General features: G+C 48.2%; 1 protein-coding gene across 1 annotated transcript in view; it reads right to left on the bottom strand.

Annotated features, from left to right (window-relative positions):
• The window catches only part of LOC105489657 (leucine rich repeat and fibronectin type III domain containing 2), a 193,165-nt gene that overhangs the window by 18,726 nt on the left and 148,809 nt on the right, over positions 1 to 25,630 (bottom strand). The window contains exon 2 of the mRNA XM_071097094.1: positions 21,617 to 23,041. Coding sequence (XP_070953195.1) covers positions 21,617 to 23,016 — 1,400 coding nt within the window. The 5' untranslated portion in view covers positions 23,017 to 23,041. The remainder of the gene's footprint in view (positions 1 to 21,616; positions 23,042 to 25,630) is intronic.

The raw sequence follows: 25,630 nt of genomic DNA, 5'->3' as shown, positions 1-25,630 counted from the left end.
GGAGGGAGGGTGGGGGAGCAGAGCTGTCCCCACCCACCAGCCATCCTCATGTCCAGGCTGGAGGACGAGGCTCTAACTCCCACTCTGTCATGACTTGTTCAGCTTTGGGCAATTCACTTTCCTTCTCTGTGCTTTTAACATTCTAGAATTTCATAAGAACATCACTGGAAGAGGGGTGATGGGAGCGAGGGGGAGGCGGGAGGAAGGGGATGGGATACTGGGGCCGTGGGAGTAGGGGCAGCAGCAGGTCCCTGACCCCGGAAGCATACAGGAGTTAGCATCAAAGTGATCTGGGCTCTGGGCTCAAATCCCATCTCCACAATTTATTGACTGTATCTTTACTCCCTTACTTAACTTTCCGTAGCTTGTGTCTTCTTATTTGTAAAAGCAGTTTGCGAACCCAATTTGCAGAGTTATATGAGGATCAGCAGTAACGTATGCCAAGCACTGGCATACAATATATACTCAATAAATCTTTTATGTATATAGTGAATGCTTACGTACTTTGTTATTGTCTATCTTCTATTTATCTTTCTATCATCTCTTTTATAGACTAACACCATCCATTCCACCCACCTCGCAGCAGGACCTCTCCTGGTGGCAGAAGATGAGCCACCTGAGGGCACAGGTAGTTTTAGGGGTTGGGGTCTCTGCCAGATGGCAGAGGAGCCTTCCTATGGGATGTATTCATTAGCAGGAGCTTTAAGGTGGGGCTGGCCTGGCCCAGAGGTGCACCATCCTGATTTTGCCCGGGAATTACTAAAAGCAGCAGCGTAATTATCCTCCTTCCTCTGTCCTGCCCCAAGTCTGGGAGCAGCCAGCGCCTGTGGGGACAATGAACATAAAACAGAGCCACTAATTGCATGCCAGGGTCCCTGGAGGATGGCCATATGGGCCTGTCATCTTCTTAGTGTGGAAGTAATCATGTAAATAAATCACGTGTGAGTAAATCACAGACTTATCTGTAATTTTCTGGGAGTCTCTCCAACACTGTTTATTAGGGTGCATGGGTCTGAAGCCCCAGGAATTGGCTCGGTCTCCTCCCTCTCCTGCTTCAGCTGGGGAGAGGCCACACTGGGTGGCAGACGGGAGTGAGGCTGATGAGGAGTTGTCCCTGCTCTGCTGGGGCACATGCAGGTGCGGTGGAGGGTGAAGCACAAACGGGCATGGCAGGAGTAGGGGGGCTGTGGGAGTGAGTGGCCATTGGCCATGTAGGTACGTATGTGAGTGTGACTGTGTGTCCACTGGCCAGCGTGGAAGCAGCCCTGAGCATGTGGCAGGGAAAAGGATTGACCTGAAGCTGTGAGCACCTGTGAACATGCACAGGTGGGGTGAACACTTGAATCAGCGTCCTCACAAGGGCCACATGGCCCCACGGGATCTGGCCCCACTGCCTCTCTGCCCCAGCTCGCCCAACCTGCCCTGCACTCTCTCTGCTTCAGCCACCCTGGCCTCTTCATTGCTCCTCAGAAACACTCCAGTCACAGAGACTTTGCTCTTCCTTCTACCTGGAAGGCCCTTCCCACAGACCTCAGTCCGGCTCCCCTTCAAGTCTTTGCTCAAATCCCACCTTCTCAGGGAGGCCTGCCCTGGACACCCTAGCTAATATTACAACTTACCCACCACCCCCAGCACCCTGCCATGTCTTGCCTGAGGTTTCTTTTTTGTGTGGCACTCACTGCCTCCCAGCACCCATATCATTTACTCATTTGTGGTGCCTGCTGCCCGTTTTCCTCTCATAAGGACCAGGATTGCCAACTGTTTTGTTGACTGATGTGTCCTGAACACCCGGAACAGGAGCGTTTCTTTGCTGGCATAGCTGCTTCAGGTCTCTCATCTGCATGTAACATGGGGAGGAGACAGAAGCCATCCAGGTCATAGGGCTGCTGGACAGGCTCAATGGTCGGATATCTAAAAACACTGACAGCAGCCTTGGCACACTGTTCAGTAGCTGTGAGCCCTTGTTATCATGCCTCACTGCAGCCTGGAAGTGAAGCCTGCATGAATGATCCGTGGAAGGATCTGACACAGCAGCAGGTATCCCAGGGAGGGGTCCTGATAAACGCTTCCCACCCCACTCCCACTCAACACCTTACAAATTCTCAGGAACAAAAATTTTCTGACCTCCCCCAGTCAAGGAACTCATATTTTGGGGATCCCTTTGGGTTAAGAAATTATTTATCAGGAAATGTATAAGATTTTTGGTTTTTTTAATGAAGGGAAAAAGCAAGCGAGGCCCCACCCATGCCTAGCCTGGGGCTGCACAGCTCCGGGGTCCTACAGGTGGTTAACAGAGCGTGACTGACAACTACATCCTCTGAGGGGTGTGAGAGCTGCACAGACCATGCAGGACCTGGAGCTCTGGCCTGAGAGTCTCCAGCCCAGAGTCTTCTCCCAGCTTTGCAACCCCTAACAGGCTATGAGACTGGGGTCAAGTCCTATCCCTTCTCTGGGTCTCTGCTTTTCCCTGACACCATGAGGCATTGGAATTAAGCCATTTCTTAGGTAATTTCCAGACTCATTCATTCATCCAAGAATGTTTGTGGAGCTTATGTGACAGGCACTGCTTTAGGTGTCTGTGGGGACAGCAGTGACCCCCACTGATACGAGTCCCTGCCTTGTGGAGTTGACATTCTCTGTGGGGACAGAGCAAACAGTAAACACAACTGGTAACTGATTTAGTATGTTAGAAAGTGGACTGTGCTAAGGAAAGAAGAACAAGCAGGTAAGAGAGAAAAAGAAAGTGTTGAGGTTAGGGTGGGACGGCTCAGCTTTAAGTGGATGGTCAGGCATTACCTCATTGAGCAGGTGACCTTTGAGGTGAGGGAGATCTTACATCCTAGGAATCTAAGAATCTGGTCAATGATTCCCAGCACTGCCGTATTCCAGAGAGCACCGTTTGTGGTCTCTGGAGCCCTATCTCTTCTTTTTCTCCATCGCTGTGCACACTGACCCCATGCCACCCAGTGGGTGATGGGACTGGAAGACAGATCAGCCATATTTGCAAGAGTGGTGAGTGATTTACCGCTGCCTTTATTCATACTCTGATATTTCATGGCTCCCGCGGCTGTGATGGGATAAATATGACCTCTTATTCTCCACTTTGCTTAAGACTTAAGGTCAACAGCCCAGCTGTGATCTATCTGCTGTTCCCTCTGCTGTATGTCCCCAAGCCAGGGAATCCTGTGACTGTCTAAGATTCACAGTGTTGTCCTCCAGCTACACACGCCTGCCTGCCACTCAGCACTGGGCCTGGGCCTGGCTGGGCCGGGGAGGCAGTGGCTGCAGTAGCTCTGGGAGAATGATGGCTCATGTAGGGCAGACGCTGAGCCATAAATCTCGCTCTTCCCCAAGCCTATGCTGTCTTTAGGGCTGAACCATGACCCGGTTTCCTTTCAGTCTGGGAAGAGGCAGCAGTGGGAGGCAGAGCAGCCATGGTTCAAGTGGCAAGTTATAAATTAGAACACCCCAGGACATGGCCATCATCTTCCCAGCATGGAGAAGGGGTGGAAGGCATGCATCAGCATGCCTGCCTCAGATGGAATCCCCCAGGCCCTTGAAGCAGCCGAGGCTCCCCTCTGCCTTCAAAGCAGCCATGGCTTTGTCAGACATCACCAGCACTGCCGGAAGTTCTCCCACTTGTCTAGCTGAGAGCCCACCCCTCCTAAAGTGCCCACCTGTTTCCTCGTGTTCCTCCTTATGTGCAGGTGGGTGGGATGGGTGGATCTGGTTCAGTCTACCGCATTTCCTCATGGTGGTTCTCAGTGCCAGCGGGCTGACGGTTTTGGGGTTGTTAGTAGATTGGGCGACTGGGGAGGGGACAGGGGTGAAGGAAATGGGGTCACTGGACTCTATTTTGAAGACATTACCTGTGACTCCAAGACATTTATCTCACCCCCTCAATCCTAACTCATGTCCTGGGAGGGAGAAGAACAGTCAGGAGCTCTTTGGAGCACAACAGGCCTGGGTTTGAATCTGGCCCTGTCACCTCCTAGCTGGGAGGCCTCGGGCAGTTTACATACCTTGTCTTCTCCCTGTGATTCCTAGCCTGGGAAAGAATCATAAGCCTGCCTCCCAGAGGGCTATGAAGGTGCCCGGTGCAGGGGGGCACACACCAATGGGCACTCAGAAGCTGGCGGCGCACTATTGAGGCCTCAACTGGAGCCAGTCTACTTGGCTTCACATTCCAGCTGGGACACTTCAGGCAGGCTTCTTCCCTAGGCCATGCCTCAGTTCCCCCCGCCCCGTAAAATCGAGATAACACCTGCACCTTTTTTGTCAGGATGTTGAAATAATTAAATGAGCTAATAAACAGAAACCACTTAGAACAGTACCTGGCATGGAATAATTTCTCAGAAAGGTTGGCTGTTATTCTCCTTATCTTTATTGGAGGAGAAACCACCTGCATTCACTTAGCACTTTTGACCTAATCCCATCCATTGGCTTTGTAATTTATAACCCATTTATTTCCAATCAAAGAAATGAAATGACTTGAAACATAAAAACATATAAAATGGGACACGCAAAATTTGTTAATGTTCTATTGAAGATTGAAAATCAATAAAAAGGCTTGAGTGAGAAGCTTGCCTCTCAGGCGGGGTCATTGTGACACCCAAAGGATCACTTCAGTTATAAACCCCCACATGACCACACAGCTGAACAAAGCCCTGAGCCACTCCTTTTGGGAACAGGCTAGGGAGGAGGCAGCAAGATGGTTCTGGACAATGTGAGGGGTGGCTTTGTTGGGGTACTCTGTGTGGGAGTTGGCACCGTCGGAGGCTAGGGAGGGCTGAGGCTGCCTTCACATGGGGGGCACCCTCAGCTTCAAAGGAGCTTCTTCAGCCCACTTTGGCCCGGACAGGCCACATTCAGTGTACTGCCCACTGCCGGACCCCACACCTGCAGGGAGACGTCACAAACCCTGCACACATCTGAGGCAAGGGACCAGAGACCCACCCCAGGCAACTTCCGGCTCCAAAGACAGACAGACACGCCAGTCTTTCCCCACAGTGCCTCCTGTGCCTCTTCACTAATTGAGTTCTTACTTATTTTTATTTTTTTCTTTGAGACAGTCTTGCTTTGTCGCCTAGGCTGGAATGAGATGGCGCAATCTCAGCTCACTGCAACCTCTACCTCCCGGGTTCACGTGATTTTCCTCAGCCTCTTGAGTAGCTGGAATTACAGGCACGTGCCACCATGCCCAGCTAATTTTTGTATTTTTAGTAGAGATGGGGTTTTACCATGTTGGCCAGGCTGGTCTTGAACTCCTGACCTCAGGTGATCCACCCACCTCGACCTCCCAAAGTGCTGGGATTACAGGCGTGAGCCACCATGCCCGGCCTGAGTTCCTACTTGACCTTCTGGGTCACCTCTTCCAGGAAGCCTTCCCTGGCTTCCCCAGGCTAGGTCAGTTCCCCAGGACCTGCTCTAGCATATACTTGCACAGCATTTATCACAGCTGTAGCTACTGAATCGGTGAACACCTCCCAGCATAGTTGTTCAACGTTTGTCTCCCTGGGAGATGCGAGTTGCAGGAGGGCAGAAATGCCTTGTTCATAGCTGCCCTTCCCATGTGTGGCCCAGACGAGTTGTAAACTTAAACACCTCTTGAATGATTAAAGGTAAAGGCAAGGATGGAGGGAGGCAGGGAGGGAGGGTGTTGAATCTGAACAAATAGTATTGGGTGAACTATGAGAATTATGTTCAAAAATTAAATGGACATATTACAGAAAAAGAACTAGTTTTATGCCTGATAAAGATGAAGGCAGAATTTAAAGGTTGGAGGTAGAGGGAGATAGATTTGAGGGCCTGCAATGAAGTATAACTTTTGTTTATTTGTTTGTTTGTTTGTTTTGAGACAGAGTCTCGCTTCTTCACCCAGGCTGGAGTGCAGTGGCACGATCTCGGCTCACTGCAACCTCCGCCTCCCGGGTTCAAGCAATTTTCCTGCCTCAGCCTCCCCAGTAGCTGGGATTACAGGCATGTGCCAGCACGCCCAACTAATTTTTGTAGTTTTAGTAGAGACAGGGTTTCACCATGTTGGCCAGGCTGGTCTCAAACTCCTAACTTCAAGTGATCCGCCCGCCTCAGCCTCCCAAACTGCTGGAATTATGGGCATGAGCCACCACGCATGGCCAATGAGGTAGAACATTTTAGCCAGTGGCACCCAACAGTGGTGGGGGCTTTCTTGTCTCTGGAAGTTATTCCTGCATGAAGCCAGCCGACATCCCAAGTGGGTGGTGGGAATGAGGGGTGACGGGTGGGAATGAGGGGTGATGGGTGGGAATGAGGGGTGACGGGTGGGAATGAGAGGTGACGGGTGGCAATGAGGGGTGACGGGTGGGAGGAGTGGTGGGCACCACAAGGATTCACAGAAAGGGGAGGGTTGGCCTGGTTGAGCTTGAACTGACCTTTTCTTACTCTGGACTTCTTCTTGGTCTGAGAGTAGCAAGAACAAGGCCCATTTTAAAGACAGAAGAACCAAGTCCAAGAGAGTTGCAATAACGAAGCAGCTGGACTGGTCCCAAGGACTTTGGCTCTGCCTTTCCTCTCCCTGACTCTCCCAAGCCCTTGACAATAGGTCCACAGAGGGGAACTGGGCTTTGAGGTCACCTCATGACCCTTCCTGACCCCCTTCCTCCTTCTCCTGCTAGGGTGTCCACTGTGCCCTCCCTCGGGTCAGCATCCACTGTTTGCCAGTCCCAGGAAAAAACCCACTTCACCATCTCCCAGGTGTCTGCCCCTTAAACGTGCAAAGAAACCCATCTTTAATGGTGGAATTCCCGGCCCTCTGAACTGTGAAGGAAGCATTTTTAAACAGGGTTCTGTTCTTAGGCCTGTTCTAGGCAGGGTGGGGAAGAATAGGTCTTGGGTCTAAACCTGGGCGCTCCTGCTTTCCTGGCCTGGGAGAAGCAGCCCCCCACCCACTCCCGTTTGCTGCAGGACAGAAGCTTCCTTCCAGCCCCCTGCCCCTGAGGGAGGCGACTGCTGAGCACCAGCCAAGCCAACCCAGGAATCTTCAAAGCCTCCCTGTTCCACTCAGACCTTTTTCCTAGCAACAATCAAAGCTTGAGGGAGGAGAGCAAAGCAGCCTTGGGAAGCAGCCCTTGGCACTGGCTCACACGCGGTGGCATTTTGACGGGTGGTAAAAATATCTTTCTGGTGTTCAGTGCCGGCTGCCGCTGCTGCCACCATCTCAGTTTCCAAGATCCTGTCTCCAAGCTCAGTGCCTCGGCAGCCTCCCCACCTGTCAACGCACACCTTGGGAGTCAGAGCACAGGTCACTGAGCCCCTGACCAAGGGCCACATTCATATATGACAACTGCCACCTTCATTGCCAGGGCCAGGCACCAGCCAAAAATGCACTTATGAGCCATTAGAGTAGGTGATTTATTGTCAGAAATGCCACGGCACACACCTAATGAGCTAATTAAACAAGAACATAAATAATTACTCCCTATCAGAGTACAAGGTTGTGGGGTGGAGGGGCTGGGGGATGCTGACGGAGGAGCTGGGTCAGTGATGGCGTGGGATGCTCTGCTCTACAGAGGGAGATCCAAAACTCCTCTCCACTCATGGCTGAGTTGGGCCTCAGTGAGGTTCCTGGGCCAAGCAGACATAGGCCCAAGGATTCTGCCAGAAAAATCATGACAAAATGCTGCTGTGTTCCCTACCTAAGTAATTCCTACTCCCTCACAGGCCCACACCCTAATCTCCTCCTGCCCCAAGTGGGAGAGAAAGAAGGGGTCCTTCTCCCATTTTATGGATGTGAACATTCAGGAGGAAGAGGGTCTCAAGATACACCTAAAACCCTGCAACCATCCCGTAACTGGTCTCCCTGCTGCTCTCCCTGCCTGCTGTGGTGTATTCTCCAGCCAGCAGCAGAATCTTCTTTCTTAATCACACCACACCAGTCTCCTGCTTTCAAATCTCCCCAGCCTCAGCCCCAGAGGTTTCCATCTCATTCAGGATAAAATCCAAGGCCTCATCATGGCCAGCAAGGGCCTATGTAATCCAGCCCTGTCCAGTCCTCTCACTCATTCACTGCCACTCTACCTCCAGAGGCACTGGAGTCCTTGCCACTTCTCCATAAAGAAGGATAAATGCGTCCCTCCCCAGGGCCTCTGTATGTGCTGTTTCCCCTGCCTGACTCTTTCACCCCATTCAGGTCTCTACTCCAACATCACTCCTTACAGAAGCAATTCCTGACCACCCATGTAAAACCGTAGCCCTCTGGTCTCGGTCTCGTTTCACTGTTTATTTTTCTTCCTCCTGTATATTTTTGAACTTTTCATCTCTCCCCCCAATAAGAATGTAAGCTCCTTGATATTCAAGGCCACTCTTCCCTCTTCCAACCTCTGCCTTCCTATCACTTTCCTAGGCAAGTGCTATGCCTGTCTTTTTCCCAATCCTGAGGTCTTAACCAGACAATAAATATTTATTGACTGAATAAATGAATATCTGGTTCCAAATACAGAGTTTTCCTCACCCCAGGTCATTCCTCCCCTCAGAACTAGACCCTGGCTTCTCACCAGTAACAGGAAGAAGCCCAAAGTCAGGACAGCACTGGCTCCAAGCTCAAGCTCCACCGCCTCCAAGCTGTGAGGCCTTGCAAGTCATGCCACCTCCCTATGGCTCAGAGTCCTCATCTGTCAAGTGGCAATCATGGATCATACCTCATAGGGTTAGCATGAGTCCAAATAAGAGAACATGCAGAATAGCTTTAGAACACCTGGAGTGCAGTAAGGACTCAGAAACATAGCTACTGTGTGTGACATTCAAGGCCATCCATACTCTGCCCTCTTCCAACCTCTACATTCCTATCCTTTTCCTAGACCAGTGATTCTCAAAGTAATTTCCCCAGACCAGCAGCATCAGCATCCCGGAGAGAATGTATTAGAAATGCAGATTCTCAGGCTCCACTCGATACCTACTGAATTACAAACTCAGGGGATAGGGTCTGGTACTTGTGTGTTCACAAGCCTGCCAGGTGATTCTCATGCATGCTCAGGTTTGAGAACCACTGCCCTCTAGGGGGGCTTTCTGCCAGGAAAGTCAAGTGTCACAGATTATTGGTCCTGTTTCTTTACGGGCCTGTAATAAAGGAGGATCTCCACAGCCTTTCATGGCTTGATGCTGAGCGCAGTTCATTCCCTGCACCTTGCCTTTGGGCTTGGCCACGTAACTTGCTGTGGGTAGCGGGATTTTGCAGGTGTGATACCAACAGAAGCTTCACATTCTTTTCTGCAGCTGGGCTTGCCTTCCTGCATTTCTGCTATTACCATGAGAAGAACATACCTAGAGAACCACTACCCCTCTCCTGGGGCTCCAGGATGAGATACCCAAAGAAGATGGGAATCAGAACTGGAGCCTGAAGCCAAGTGCAGTCGTGCCCAGCCCAGCCCGGACCAGACCAGTTCAGCTCCAGCCAGCCTGCAGAGCTATGACTAAGGAAATTCAATATTCTTGGCTATAAGCCACCTAGAGTTTGAGGTTCTTTGTTATGCAACATGGTTGTGGCAGCAGCTGACAAATACACCAGGGGCCCTCACAGGCCTTTGACTGGGCCTGATCATTCCTGCCTCTGTCTCTGTCTTCACTGGTTTCACCTAAAATAGCTACCACCCCCGCCGATCCCGTGCAGCCTCCTTCCTTCCAAATCCCACCTTAATCCCAGGACACAGCTTACACTCCACTGTACCTGCTCTCATAGCCCCCCAGAATATGTTCCTCTCAAGCCAGGCAGTTAGCTCATGGAAAAGCTCAAGTGGACTAATTTCACCAAGCAATTCATTTATGTTTTAACCTTTTGGGGGGCTAATTGCTAAACTGAGAAGCTCCTTTACTTAATACCATCACTGACTAATGACCTAGTGCAAAGGTTTGCTGTTTAACAGATCTCTTCCTTGCTTCATTTCCTGCCGCTCACCTCTTTTACGATGCAAGTGGAGTTCATCCGCATGTCTGGATCAGCACTCTCAACCACAGCATCAGCCCCACGGCCACAGAGCACAGCGGAGCCCAGCTTTGGAGCCCACCCCTGCTGGAAATAGCTCTCTTTTGTAAAGAGTTAACAAGCTCGTTCATCCACAGTGCATGGCTGCATGGCCCTGCGTTCACCCCGGGGTGGCCCATCACATCCTGTGGTTTTGTGCCATTCTTCCTGCACCCATCCCCCACCTCTGAGACCCTGAAGATGATGGACATTAATTTGACTTCTTGTCGTGATCCCTTCTGTCACCCACAGGGTGCCCACTCCCATCACACACATTCATGCCAGACCATAGGCCTCATTGACAAGAGGTAAGCTTCCCTCTTTGCTTTGCTCTGTGTCTCCAGAGATGAGAAAAGAACACTCACAGAGAGGCAGGAAAGCAGCCCCATCAGCTTCCCCCCGAGGCTGGCCTCAGCCACAAACTGGCTACTGGTTGCTGGGACTGTGTGGGCAGGTGCCAAGAAACGCTCACAGCAGCGATGCTTCCGCCCAGGCAGCTCTGTGGCCGTCGTACGCCTCCCCAGCATCCATTCCCCACTTCTAATTGCCCGGCAGAACGCTGATTTTATCTAGTGGGGAGCAACGTGCACGAACAGACAATTGCCCTCCTCAGCCTCCAATGTGCATTGGGAAAAATACAATAAGCTAGCAGCAAAAGCCACTGCGTGGGATTCTTTAAAGGGGTTGGTGCCTGTCTTTGTTTGGGCTTCCCAGATGCAGACCCTGAGACCAGGATTTGAGTATGAGTAGTTTATCTGGGAGGTGGGCTCAGGAATCTGTGGTAAGGAAGTGTGGAAGGAAGTCAACACAGGGCATTTTGCTAAGCAAGTTACCACTGTGGGCAATTGGGGCCCACTCCTACTGGGAGCCCCTGGGAGCGAGCATAGACCACGTATCCACCTTTCTCCGACGGTAAGGAAGCTGCGGTATTAATCCTCCAAACTCTGTTAAAGGCTGAGGGCTGATCCCAGGGTTGGCAACTCCCCTGTGGATAGGCCACACCAGAGAAAATCTCCAGGTAGAGAATGTGAGCAAGAGCAGGAGCAGTGAGCCACACATTAAGAATAATGCAATTGACCTGCCTCAGTCCCTGACTCCATGGAGCTCCCATACCAGCTCTGAACTACCTACTTCTGGAATGCTTTGACAGAATTGTGAACTCACAAAACTATCTGACAGGTCTCAATCCATTTAGAAAGTTTATTTTGCCAAGGTTAAGGACGTGCCCATGACGCAGCCTCAGGAGGTCCTGACGACATGTGCCCAAGGTAGTCTGGGTGCAGCTTGCTTTTATACATTTGAGGGAGACATAACACATCAATCAGTACATGCAGGATGTACATGGTTCAAACTGGAAAGACAAGAGGTGGGTCACTTCGAGGTAATAGGTAGATTTAAAGATGTTCTGATTGGCAATTGGCTGAGTCATTATCAACAGAAAGGAGTGTCTGGGTAACAATAAAGGGTTGTGGAGACCAAGGTTTTATCATGCAAATGAAGCCTCCAGGTAGCAGGATTCAGAGAAAATAGATTGTAAATGTTTCTTATCAGACTTAAAGAGTCTGTTCTGTCAGTAATTCCGAAAGAGAGGAGGGTATAGTGAGGCATGTGTGGCTCCCCATTCCCATCATGGCCAAGTTTTTGGAATGCTTTGACAGAATTGTGAACTCACAAAAGTTCAGGTTAACTTTGGAATGCTCTTGGCTGAGTGGAGGGGTTCATTCAATTGGTTGGGGGGCCTTAGAATTTTATTTTTGGTTTTCAGAATGACGGAAATTACCCCCAAATTTGGAAAAGTCAGATTTCTGCTACTAGAAGCACTTCACATTTTATGAAGATGTTCTTCTTTCATGCTGTGTCATCTCTTTCCAATTTTACAACAACCTGGTGAGTTATCATTATCCCCATTTAGAAGGTGAGGAGCCTGAGGTTCAGACAAGTAAAGAGAAGGGAGATCACAAGAGCCCATGTCTGGAGCCCCTAATTCCATCTTTCTTATGGTAATCACTCAGACTCAGCTGAGGGGTGAAAAAAATGGCTCCAGCGACTGAAATGCACATGGTGTTTTTGTTTCCAAAGTGTTTCCACATATGTTATCTCTTTGGAGATAACCCCATAGAGAAAAGATTTTTTATTCCAATGTTAGATGAAGCAAATCTCAAAGAGATGAGTAGTGCATGGTAGAGCTGGGATTGAACCCAGGCCTTCTGGCTTCTTCCCTCACTAGCAGTTTAGAGACCAATCCCTTAGCTGTGGATTTAGAAACTCTGTCTACCAGTGCTGTCCAAACCCCTGATTTCACTGGGCATGATGCTGAATGCATGTCAGAATCACTGGGAGAGCCTTAAAAACGTGAATATCCAGGCACCAACACAAGCTGACTCAGAATCCCTTTTTTAATGGGGGGATGCCACACCTCAAGGGGTTCCAAAACACAGTCAGGGTTGGGAAACATGGGTGGGTAGGAAGCCCTGGGGTCAGGGTCAGAATACCTGAATTCCACACCTTCCCAACTCCTGGTCTGACCTGGGCTGTTAATGAGGCTGAGTGGAGCTGGGTTCTGTGAACACGAACATGCCTGGAAAAGTTCAGTTGTGAGATAAGTGTTTGGTGTTGTTTTGATGGCCACCATCACAGCATCGTCCCCAAGTCCCAGGCATTCCTCCAGGCCTAACCCCATCCCTCTGTAAGCCCTTTTTAGTGTTTTCCTGGTATAGAATAAATGATATCCCCACTCCCATCTCCATATAACCAAACATATGTAAAATTAATTGGACTGGTTCTCTTGTTATCTCTTACTGGAGGGGGAAAAAGCTTCATTTCAGAAGAAGGGAGACCGGATACATGCTGTAATCTCTTTACTCTTGCTAATTACTTTTTTATCTTTGGAGCTCTCTCCAGCCACAGCTTTTGGAGATTGAGAAGGGAATAACGTGGAGAAATTAGTCACCTCTGAACAGATGCTCTGAAGCTTTTTGAATCCCAGTGGTGTCACCTTCTTGAGGACAGCAAGAGGGGCAGGATGTGGGGATAGTAATATGATTTGAAATGCTCTTCGAAGGTGCCCTGAAAAACATCTCCCCATGCACAAACCTACTGTGGGTTTTAAAACTCCACCATCAGGGATTCACTCCTTTGGGTCTTTCAGAGCTCCCAATTGAAGTGAAAATATTTCTGAAAGGGGTTATACCTTATACTTTGATCCCTTAAAACTTCATCAGATCGTTTTCCAAGTTTACAGCTCTGTTGGTGTTGAAAAATGGAGACACAGGAGGCAGGCTGGGGAACAGGGACTAGAAGAGAGGTCCAAGAAGAAAAAGTGGGCAGGCTCCTAGTAATCATAAGTACTCTCAGGTAACCAGTACGCCACTGCTGACTATGAAGAACGCTCTTTCAAATACATGAGTTCATTCAGTCCTCACCACAATGCTATGAAATATGCAGAAAGGAATCTCTGTTCTCATTTTACAGATGAGAAAATAAAGATGGAGAGCAGTAAAATGATTTTTCCATGGTCCCAGGACTAGTAAATGATGGAGTTGTGTGGATGTGCTACCTGCCTTCCTATCTTCTCTACATTACTGAGGGTGCATTGTGCCTAACTTGGAAAAAATAACCCTACATTTCCTAGATTCCTTTGCAGAAATGTGTGCCCAGTGAAATGCAAGGAGAAGTTATTGGATGGGGATTCTGAGAAACTCCCCACTTTGCTTTCTTGCCCTTCTTGTTTCCATCTTTCCTATTGCATAAAAGGGAGATAGGATCACTGGTGCTCCAGCAACCATTTTGTACTATTAAGTGACCTTAAGGACAGAAATTGTGTGCTGAGGATGGTAGGACAGAAAGACAGAAGGAACTGGGCTCCTGATGACCATGCTACCCAGTCCTAAATTCTCTTCCACTGGTCTTCTTTTACATGAGATGTTATAAAACCTTATGAGTTTAAATCATACTAGTTGAGTTTTCTGTTCATCCTAATCACCACCCTGGACTTCTGACTCCAGAGTCATTTTTTTCTGTGATGCCTCTAGCAACTCTGTCACTTCACAGTGGCTTACCTGGTGACATGCAACCCAGAAATCTTCATCTTGCCCATTGATCACCTGGACGATCCCAGGCGGTAGAGTGGAACCAAGCTTCTCACTGGCACCCCTGTTTCCCCAGCATTGCTGGAACTTAGAAGTATGAGACTGAGTCTCGACTAAAGCTGACAGAAAATCCCTGTGGACTTCCAGAAAGCTACTCCATACTTCCCAGAAAGAGAAATTACAGCTGGTGTCCCCAACCCATGTCTCCAGCCTTAGTAAGGACTCTTTGGGGCTTTAGCGAGAAGTGCCCCACAGCAGGTACATAGCACAGTGGAAAGGGCTGGATGTAGAAGACTACATTTCTTAGTCTTTGCTTTGGATAACTTTGTAAAATCTACTCAATCTGTTTGAGACTAGTTTTACTATCTATAAAATGGGTTTAACATTATTGTCTTTTGCATCCTCTCTTGTAGATGTCATGTTTCAACAGTGTGAAAAAAAAAATAGAAAATAGAAAATCCAAGGCAGGTTGATTTTGATTTGGGTTCTGACCAAGGAGTTACCTTTCCTCCCTGTCCACCCCTATTTCCTCCTCTATACCATTCTCTTCCTCTGCCTGTCGGGACTCAACCGACCCTTCCAGAAGAGTCCAGACCCTCTGGGGAAACAGCTGAGTCAAAGAATCTTCTCTCACAGGTCCTGTCCCTGGCATGCCCCACTCCCTTTAGAGAACACCTGTCCCTAACAGCGTCTCCCTTTAAGAACACCTGTTCCCACTAGCTTCTCCCCATGGCCCCAGATCCTGAGATGTTGATTTCACGAGTAAAGTTTTCTCCAACCCACAGTAGAGAGGGCTGTCTTTTCATGGGGTAGGGCAGAGCTCCACTGAGATGTGGAGTGGTGAGATCCTGATGGGGTGAAAACTTGCTGAATCTGCCCTCTTGTCCTTTCCCCAGATGGAAGACAGAGCAGCAGTAAAAGACGCAGCCCCCTGCCCCAGCCCTGCAAAACTCAGTGGGGTGGTCCGGTCTCCCAGGACAGGACGTGTGTCTAACAATCACAGAAGACATGGCATGGGAAAGGGAGCCTGCAGATAGGGTCGGACGGGGGCTGGGGTGGCTGTCATCTCCCCATCTTCAGGGTCTCTCTCGTCCCAGCCCCTCACTTTTCTACACGAGGATGGGGGCAGCATATCGAGCAGCACAAGGCACAGCTGCATCCCGGCTGACTGCCTCAGGAGCACGCCTGTTCTTCCCCTGGCCCTCCTGGGGACCATTCCAACATCACGCCTGGTGACAGATGTTCTTGACAACTCTTAGAGACAAGTGTTTGTGAATGTCACTTGGGCTGATAATGACATGCAGGACATTTAACTTTCCATGTCACCCCAGGGATGAAGCCAAGCTGGGGTGGGCTGTTGCTGCCTCCAGGGTGGCAGGGGAGCCTGCCTTTCTGACTTCCCTCTCCCAAACTTTCCCTACCCCTTGTTGACTCCTCTCCCCTTTGTTGCTGACACCATTAGTGCCAGCCCGTTCCTGACAGGGTGGGCCCTGGCATTGAGGGACATGTCAGTCAGCCCTCCCCAGTCACACAGGAAACAGGCCAGGCCCCGCTTGCGGACTGTCTCCAGTGTGTCACAGCGCCTGCCTGCAGGGCTCAGCTGTGTGTACTCAGGAAGGGCAAGCAGCTTGGAAGTGCAGCCAGGATCGTTAAATAATGAGGGAGCTTATTAGCTGAAAAAAGAGCAAGGCACTATTTTGTATAGCCTAATTCAAATCTGGTCTGAGTTATCCATGATTTGGGGTGATCCGTGCCTCTGCTCCTCCTTCCTGGTATGTAGACTAGATGCTGATGTTTTCAGACATCGCTCACAGCTCTTTGGGGTTTCTGTGAAACCTTGAGGTGGGTCACTGGTGACCTGTCAATGGCCTATGTCCAGGTCTGGTTGGGTTCTCTGGGCCTCTGCCAAGATTTTTGTCTCTGACCTCAAGCCCTGGAGCTTAAATGCCTGTGAGACACGGTACCCTAACCCCAGGAGGCAAACTGACACAGTGACCCCAACTAGTAAAAGCAGGTGAATTTAGCAACAGTGGAAGCCATATTATCTTGATCATGGGAATTTGAAAGTCTCGAGTAGATCCACACACTATGAGAGCTGGGATCATTTAAGTTCAATGTTTTCACTCCTGCCTGAAAGTCAGGCTGCCTGCTTAGTACCCCTGGAATGGAGTCAGCCAGGTTCTATTGAACCCTTTTGGTATGGGCAGCTCACTACTTTGTGGCAGCTTTTACTTTAAGCTGCTGTTGGGCAGCTTTGATCTTTATTTCCAGTCTGTCCAGTTCACCAAATGTTGACTCAATAGCTATTTTGGACCAGGACTTACTAAGGGCTGAGGACATGGAGATGAGCATGCATGAATATCACATGCTAGCGAGGAAGACAGATACAAAGCCAAATCATTTCGGAGCCAGATGGAGAGCAATGAGAGACATGTGTAAGGCTGTTGCTGTTGGAATTTTGTTTTTGTAACGGGCCAATGCCTACTTCCATGCACGCATGTGTGTGCATGTGTGTGTGTGTGTGTGTGTGTCTTTTCCTCTTTTCCACCCACAAATTCTTCGAATAAGTTAAAGGAGCCATGACTTCTTTTCTAAGTCTTCTCATCTCCAAAGTGAACTTCTTCCATTTCACGTGAGCTTCCAGAACCTCATTCTCATCAGCCCTCCTCTGGATACATTGCAGCTTATAAACATGACTCCCAAGACTGTACCATCCAGAATTAAACATATTAAAGCTCTGCTCTGACCAGCTACAATGACTCAGCAAAACCATAACCTCTCATGATCTGACCACTATACTTCCATTAGCGCAACTAAAAATGACAGGAGTCTCTCACGGGTTCCATCACATTGTGGCCATAACATCCTCAAGATCAACTACAACTCTGAGCCTAGGCACACAGAATTTCAGTCGAGCCAGATTTTCCTCACCTTGAACTTGTGCAATTGCAACTGATTCCTTGAACCAAAATGAAGATAGATTATTGATTGATAGTTTTGTTGACATGACAATTGGCCAAGCCTATTTTCTGTGTAGTTATCAATCTCAATTAGAAAATACACTGGCAGTACAGAAATGGGACAGATGTTGAGGCAGAAGCCAAAGGCTTTCTGGCATATTCACATGAATTTATTAATCAATCTGGTTATCTGACCAGTTACAACTTCACTTCATCAGTTTACATGTCTCCATTTTGTCCCCAAGACAGCATGAGAGTTCACCAAATGTCCTGTACGATTGTGACGTGCTCTGTTTATGGTAGTGACTCACAGCCAGCAGAAACTCCTAGGACATTTTCCAAGTGTACCTGTCACTCCAGAGATGCTGGTCCAGCTGAGAATCACTATGCAAGCGGGGATATCTCTGAGAAGCACTGCCCTCATGAATGACAAGGAGGCAGATAAAAAGGTTGAGAACTACTGGTCCACAGCCTCTCCTGAAGACATGGTTCAATGACTTGGCAGGATTTGCCCTTAGTGAACCCATGTTAGGTTAGCATTCTTTTCCAAGTGCTCACAGCTACCTATTGAGAAAGTCTTTCCAGAATTGTATAGAGACTCCATGTCCAGCCTAACACCCTAAGCATTACAGAGTTTATTCCCTGAAAAACAGAATATTCACCCCTTTCCCATCTCAGGCATCTCTCTGTCCATGCTATCTCAGAATCACCACCATGGGTTTGAGAACCTCGTCTACTTGCTCCTTTAGTCCTTACTCACCTACATGTGACCCATCAGGGCCTGGTGACCAGAACTCATGGACGGCACTGTTATCCAGGCCTGTTGGGCTTTGGCATCCCTCTCCATAGTATTGGTCTTGTTAGGTTGAGGCTTTGGGCAAACATACAGGCTGCCTATATTCAGATTCCATCTCTGCTACTTACCCCCTGTTTAACACCTTGAGCAAGTTTCTTCTACGTAAAGTGAAATAATAGTTTTTAACCTCCTAAGGGTTTGTGGGAACTAAATGAGTTAGTGCACATAGAACCCTTAGAATAGTGACCAGCACAAATAATCCATCAATGCAGGTGTGTACTATTATTGCTGCTGCTGCTTTTCTCCTTGCTGGGGAAGATGGAGGCAAGTTGCAAGTTGTAACTCTTTGCCTCTTATCTATTCTCATTGTAACCTCTTTCCCAAGCAGCATTTTTTCTTCGTGGACATAAACACGGACTAAAAAACCCTCTTTGGTTGCATTTAGCTTTCTCTGTACAGCACGTGCTCCTCTTCAATACTCATCTTCAGATACAGACCTTTCCTCCCTTCTTTTATATACCTTCCGGTTAAAATGAGCATTCTTTCTAATGAGGACAATTCATTTTCTAAAAATCCAGATTCTGTATTAGAGTCTCCTATTTCTCTCAAGCCGTAATCCCTTTTAGGACAGTGGGCAGCATGACCACAGGGGTTGAGTCTGGGTGCTGAAGCCAGAGGCCGGAGTTCAAATCACAGCCCTGTCTCCTTCTGCTGTGTGTTCTTGAAATAATTTTATTTTTTAATTCTCTTGGTCTTTTATGCTTCTTCATATATCCAGAAGGATTAAATGAGATACCGCCTGTAAAAGCTAAGCATCAAACACATAGTAGCCTGGCAGTAATGTTGGCCAGTGATTGCTATTACTATTATCTGGCTACAGACTTGTGCTTATTTTTCCTCAAAAATTTTGGAAATTTGTCTTCTTAAAGAGAAGACTGAATTGCATATCTAACCTTCCTCTTCCACTTTCTTCCCCAAGATGGTGGATGTGATGCTAGTCTTATTTTATACTACTATTATTCTCACTGCTACTACTACTGCTAGTAGTACTACTAGTACTACTACTAATACTGATAATAATAATCCTTGAGTGTTTACTACTATATGCCCCCACTATCTGGAGGATTTCCATGCTGTATCTCCTCTTGTCCGTGTAACCAGCCCTGAGAAGTCACTATTGCTAGCTGCATTTTTTTATTCCAAGGTTTCTGACACTTCCATTTAATTTACATTATATTTAGAAAGTTAGTGTCTCCAGGTTCTCAATCACCAAATAAAAGCAATTTGAATTCCCACCTTGAGTGATTACCGGAGCCTACCCCAAGCCTTCCTCTCCTCGTTCCAGGGTATCTTTGAGACCCCCGGTGAGCTGCGCCATTTTGGCAATGCTAGCGTGTTGCCTTGTGGAAGCCAACATTTTCTCTCCCCCTCACAAACTGCATTTCCCTGTGCAAACTGCAGAGCTGGTAGCTTTTTGCCTTTACATTTTTTTTTTTTATCAAAGTCATGACCATATAATAAATTCACAAGTAAAGAAATTATTTTCAAAAGGTCAACCTCACAAGTTAGCAAAGAAATGCAAATTAAAGCAAGTGCCATTTTTCACCTCTCAAATTGGCAAAGATGAAAGTAATTATATATTCAATATTGGCAAAAGTGTGATCAAAATGAGTGCTTCCACTGGTGAAAGGGTAAATATTTATATGTAATGTATAAAGATTATAATTTATCCATAAACCAGTAATTCAAATCCTAGAAAAATATGCTAAAGAAATCACTGAAGTTGCACAAATATATTTATGTGCAAAAATATCCCTCACTGTATTACTTTTAATAATGAAAAATGAGAAACCACCTGAATGTTCAATAATAGAAGGTTAGTTAAATAAATTATAATACAGCCAAATAAAAAGTATTTTAATACCATGGGAACTAAGCAAGCTGTAATGTTGAGTGGGAAGAATTAAGATACAGAATATACACTAGATTGATTATAAATACCATTTGAATGAACTCAGACACCTTCCAAATTTCTCTTATTAACTTTGGATGGTGGGATTATAGGTAATTTTTATTTCCTTCTTCATCAATTTTCCCTACTTTCCAAATTTTCAATAAAGACTATGACTTTTATAATGAGAAAAATACATATATGCATATTTAAGTTTGACTATATGCCCCTATCTATATATTCCTATATATGTTCATACATGTATGTGGGTAAGTTCCAATACTGCTTTCTCTCCATTCTGAGACGCAACACTGCTGTCCAGACAAGACCAGCAGCTGCCAGGTAACGGGAGTTCCCTAGCTCCACTACGGTTTCCATGACACACCCACCCTCAATCACATTGACTCTATTCTTCCCCATGTACTCTTCTCCCACAAGCTTCCCATCCAGAGTCTCATCAACTCAGACAGTCAGAGCTGGAGGAGACCTCCAGGATGGATCAAGTATTCTTGATCTCTCTTGCACCATGGGCCCTTTGGCTGTCTGATGAAACTCATGGGATCCCATCTCCAAACAATCATTTTACATGCATGAAATAAAACACACAGAATTTCAAAGGAAACCATACATTCCTAGAGTGATAAGGTTCTAGGCCATGTCCTTCATGTTTCATATAAGGGAACTCATCTGTGGTCAGCATTTCAGCCCCTGGCTTCTGTCTCTCTGTGACCTTCTTCCCTCTGAATGACTTGTGTGATTCTATTGCAGCTTTCCACACTTAACCTCCCTTTCTACCAGACCTAGGAAAGACCCCTTGATCTTCAAAGAACTTTCCAAGGTCAATATCATTGTCTGCACTTCTAGATGAAGAGACTAAGGCCCAGGGGGTTCAGCACAGGAGAGAGGGCTGATGCTACCTGTAAGACCCGGGGGCTCACGTGATGTGGTCTGACTCAATCAGCGCTCAATCAGGAATGGGAAGCTCTTCTCCCTCTGGGGCTCTAAGTGGGCTCTAGGGCTCCTTAGAGGACCCAGCAGAGGCCTCCCAGAGGAAAGAGACTGCCTGACGGTGAAGCCAACCCAGAGAAAAATAGAACTTAGGGGAGGTAAGAAACTGAGAATACAGGTTTGTGGGGACCTTTGATCCAGCTGAACCTGAAGCAGGTTCCTGACTTATTAATGACATGAGTCAACACACTCCCGCTCCCTTTCTCTCTCTTTTTTTTTTAAAAGCCAGTTTGATTCAGTTACCAAAACTGAGTAAGTGCATTTAGTGAGTGTCCAAACTAAGTCAGATATTAATTATCCCTATTTTACAGATGAGAAAACTGAGGTAGGCCAGGAGAATGAAATGACCAGCAAGTGGAAAAGCCATGATTTGAATCCCACTCTTTCTGACCTCAGAGCCTTAACCATGACTGTATATGAGTCCAGGTGAAGGTCAAATGCATTCCTCCTTGGGGGAGTCAAAACCTTCAGCCAAGAGGTCTATTCATTGTCCTTGTATATCCTCCATCTGGGCTCAGAACAGAACATTCAGAAGCTCATAGCCACATGACCACTGACCATAGCCACCCAGCCGGGAGGTGTGGTCTTTCTCTACACATATCTCTCAGGCTGACCATGTGGGTTCTTTTCTTCTTAGCCTTGTAGTTGATGTTCTTTCTATCTCCCCTTACCTGCACGAATGGCACAGTTTACCCCAGAATCCCCACAGACACCTTTGGGGAAGGGAGGTATAGATGGGAGCAGCCCCAAAACCTCCCCGTTCCCTCCTCCTTCCCCAGCCAGACACCCTCCCTGCCTTTGCCACAGCCGCTCGCTCACCTGTAGATCAGTACCTCATCGTCAGAGCAGTTGTACTGCAGCTGGTACATCTTCACCCGGGGTGCTGACTTGCTGACAGACCACTTGACCAGAGCTGAGGTGGTGGTCACTTCAGACACAAGCACAGCCCGTTCCGGGGGGCTTTTGGGAGGCTCTCCGCCCCCACTGCCTCCACCTCCCCGGCTGGTCTTGCTGGAACCAGTGATGTCTGAGAGGCGGGACTTGGGGGGTGCAGTGCGGCTGGTGCTGTTGCTGAGGTGTGGCAGCTGGACGATGGAGACCTCCACCGTGGCTGTGGCCTCTCCGGCGGCATTGGCAGCAATGCAGGTGAAGGCACCACTGTCCTGAGATGTGGTGATGAAGATGTCCAGGGTGCCATTGTCATAGACAGCGGTCCTTGAGGAGTTCCCTACCAGGCGGTCATCGGGGGCTACCCAGTGGATAAGGGGGCTGGGGTCCCCGATGGCTTTGCACTTGAGTGTGGCCGCCTGGCCCTCCAGAACCAGCAGCTTGTGTGTGTGCTGGGTGATGAGAGGCGGCTCACACACAAACTCCTCCTCACGCACGTGCCAGAAGTAGCGACCCTTGAGGCCCCCGGGGGAGCCACAGGTTTCCAGGTCGTCGTCTCGCTCGAGCCTCCGCAGCCAGAGAAGCTCACAATTGCAGTGAAGTGGGTTACCCCCAAAACTAAAGGACAAGGGTGGGGCAAAGGGTGTGGCTGTCAAAGCCGAAGCCTGGGAGCGGGCAAAGATGGGATCAGGGGGCAGCTTCTGCAGCCGGTTGGAGGTGAGATCCAGGCGGGCCAGTTTCTGCAGGTCTGCAAAGGTGCCCTCAGCGATGTGGTCCAGCAGGTTGTGGTCCAGGCTCAGCTGGTGGAGGTTGACCATGCGCCGCACGGAGTCCCACGGCAGGCCATGGAGGTTGTTGTAGGAGAGGTCCAGGTCCTCCAGTGTCAGCAGGAAGTCCTCAAAAGCCTCATCTGCAATGCCGCCCAGCTGGTTGTTGTTCACGATAAGGTGCTGCAGGTTGACCAGGCCCCGGAGGGTGTCCTCCCCAAGGCTTGGCAGCCGATTGCTGTCAAGATGCAGGGAGCGGAGGCTCTCGAGGTCCAGAAAGGAAAAGGGCTGGATGTGGCTGATGGTGTTCCTGGACAGGGTCAGGTCCACCAGCCCGGTCATGTTGGCAAAGTCCTGGCGGCTGATGTGGATGATGAAGTTGCCGCCCAGACGCAGCTCCACTGTCCGCCGGTCAATATCAGGGGGTACAAAGAGCAGCCCCTTGGAGGGGCACAGGGTCCCCAGTGACTCAGACAGGTTCTGGCAGACACAGTACTTGGGGCAGGCGTCGACCACGGCAAACGCCATGCCAAACGCCAGCAGGCCACCAAGCAGGGTCTCCATGGTCTGGTCACTCAGGCCACGGTGCCTGGAAGGGAGAAACACAAGGTCAGGGTCAGGAGGCAAATTCCTAATGCACTCACCCAGAGCTTCCTCCCTCACATTAACTCTCACTGCTTAGGGAGTGGCAGAGAATGGCATGTGCTCAGGCAAGACCTAATCTCTTCCACGAATCCCTCTAATGCAGTTTCACTGTTTCTCTTTTCCTTAGCTTCTATCACCTTCTAACACACTATTTAGTTTACTTATTTATGATGTTTACTTATTGTTTCCTGTATCAGTCCTATATGGTCAGCTCTAAAGAGGGCAGGTACTTTTGCCTGTTTTACTAACTGCTGTATCCCAATTACCTAGCTCAATGCCTGGAACACAGGAGCTGCTCAATAACCATCTGTTGGATGGATGGATAGATGGATGGATGGATGGATGGATGGATGGATGGATGGATGGATGGACGGGATACCATACCATTGGTTTATCCAATAATTGAGTTTGAAAGGATGTTATGGCTGTATTTTGAGACATAATTTTACCTTCTTAATTGGTTTAGGCTTAGCATGAAATTAAATTGAACCAGCATTCCTTAAGAATGATGTTGTAGAGAAGAAGAGAGTTGGTGCTGAGAGACTCCAGGGTCAGTGGGGAACTGTTTCACCAAGGAGAATCCATATAGTTCATGAATCTTTGAGAATGTGGGAAGTGAAGAAGGAGGTATGATGGGAGGCAAAGGAGTGAATTCTGAACCCTTTGTAAGCAATTAGCCTCTGTCTGGACCCTCACATACATCAGCTCTTTTGGACTTTAGGAAACCCCTTCAGAAGGAAGGGATTATCTATACACAGATGAGGATTGCTCATGGCCTCAGAGCCTCCTTTGGATCTTTACTCACAAGTTACCTTCTCCCAGAGGCCTTCCCAGACACCCTTCCATGATCATCCCCGCCCCGCCCCACTGCATAGCCCTCTGCTCTGCTCTCTATTTTCTCCTTGAAACTTATCTCTATCAACCTACTCTACGTTTTACCTATTTGTCTTCTTTATAATTTGTTCTTTTGCTCTAGCAATAAAGCCCCAAGAAGAAGGCACCTCTTTTTATTCACCACTGCATGCCTAAAGCCTAAAGTGCTGCCTGGCACATAGTAGGTGCTTTTACAAGAATGACTATGTAAGAAAGAAAGGAACAGAAATCTGACTCAGGTCTTTGTGCCTCCAAATCTCAACAGTTTCATCACTATCCCATGTTGTACTAAATGTGGCCTTATTGATGTAGTGCTTCTTGGGTCTTTACTGCTAGAGCAAAAGAACAAATGATAACCAGTTGAGGTGGACTTTTGGAAAATCATGCACACTGATTGTGTAGCACTATGCAGACCAGCATTTCTCAAATTGCCTTTTTTTTTCTTTTTTTTGAGACGGAGTCTCACTCTGTCTCCCAGGGGAGTGCAGTGGCACAATCTCGGCTCACTGCAACCTCCACCTCCGTGGTTCCAGTGATTCTTCTGCCTCAGCCTCCCAAGTAGTTGGGCCTACAGGCATACACCACCATGCCCAGCTAATTTTTTGTATTTTTAGTAGAGATGGGGTTTCACCATGTTGGCCAGGCCGTTCTCAAACTCCTAACCTCAGGTGATCCACCCGCCTCGGTCTCCCAAAGTGCTGGGATTACAAATGTGAGCCACCATGCTCAGCCCCTCAAATTGCCTTCTAAATGTACTAATTACAGTTCTGCAAAAATGGCTTCTAAGGCCAGTAAGTTGGGGAAGCATTGCCTACTCTTGCTTTCTCTCACAATAGCTCTGTGCGCATGAGCAAGTTTAGAAGAACTGAGAAATTCTGCTGCAGTGAAACACTAAATTAATGTTTAACTTTGCATTACTCCTATTTCTTTTTTTTTTTTTTTTTTTGAGACGGAGTCTTGCTCTGTCACCCAGGCTGGAGTGCAGTAGCCGGATCTCAGCTCACTGCAAGCTCCGCCTCCCGGGTTTACGCCATTCTCCTGCCTCCCGAGCTCGGGAGCTACTCAGCCTCCCGAGTAGCTGGGACTACAGGCGCCCGCCACCGCGCCCGGCTAGTTTTTTTTTTTTTGTATTTTTAGTAGAGACGGGGTTTCACCGTGTTAGCCAGGATGGTCTCGATCTCCTGACCTTGTGATCCGCCCGCCTCAGCCTCCCAAAGTGCTGGGATTACAGGCTTGAGCCACCGCGCCCAGCCACTCCTATTTCTTTTTACTATAAAGATACCCCTTTTTAAAGCAACAGTTATATGTGTATATATATGTGTGTATATATATATATAAAGAGAGAGACAGAGAGATTATATATATATAGAGAGAGAGAGAGACAGAAAGAGAAAGACAGATTCTTGCTCTATCACCCAGGCTGTAGTGCAGTGGCACAATCCTAATTCATGACAGCCTGAAACTCCTGGGCTCAAGTGATTCTCCCACCTTGGCCTCCTAGTAACTACAGGCATGTGCCATCATGCCTGACTAATTATTTTCATTTTTATTTTTATTTTTGTAGAGTCAGATTTTGCTATGTTGCCCAGGCTGGTCTCGAACTCCTGGCTTCAGCCTCCCCAAATGTTGGATTTACAGGCATGAGCCACCTCGCCTGGCC

This window comes from Macaca nemestrina, chromosome 5 (assembly GCF_043159975.1).
Source record: "Macaca nemestrina isolate mMacNem1 chromosome 5, mMacNem.hap1, whole genome shotgun sequence".
In the NCBI taxonomy this organism is placed as follows: domain Eukaryota; kingdom Metazoa; phylum Chordata; class Mammalia; order Primates; family Cercopithecidae; genus Macaca; species Macaca nemestrina.
The sequence above is the reverse complement of the archived record's forward strand: the minus strand, read 5'-3'. Positions and strand labels throughout refer to the sequence as shown.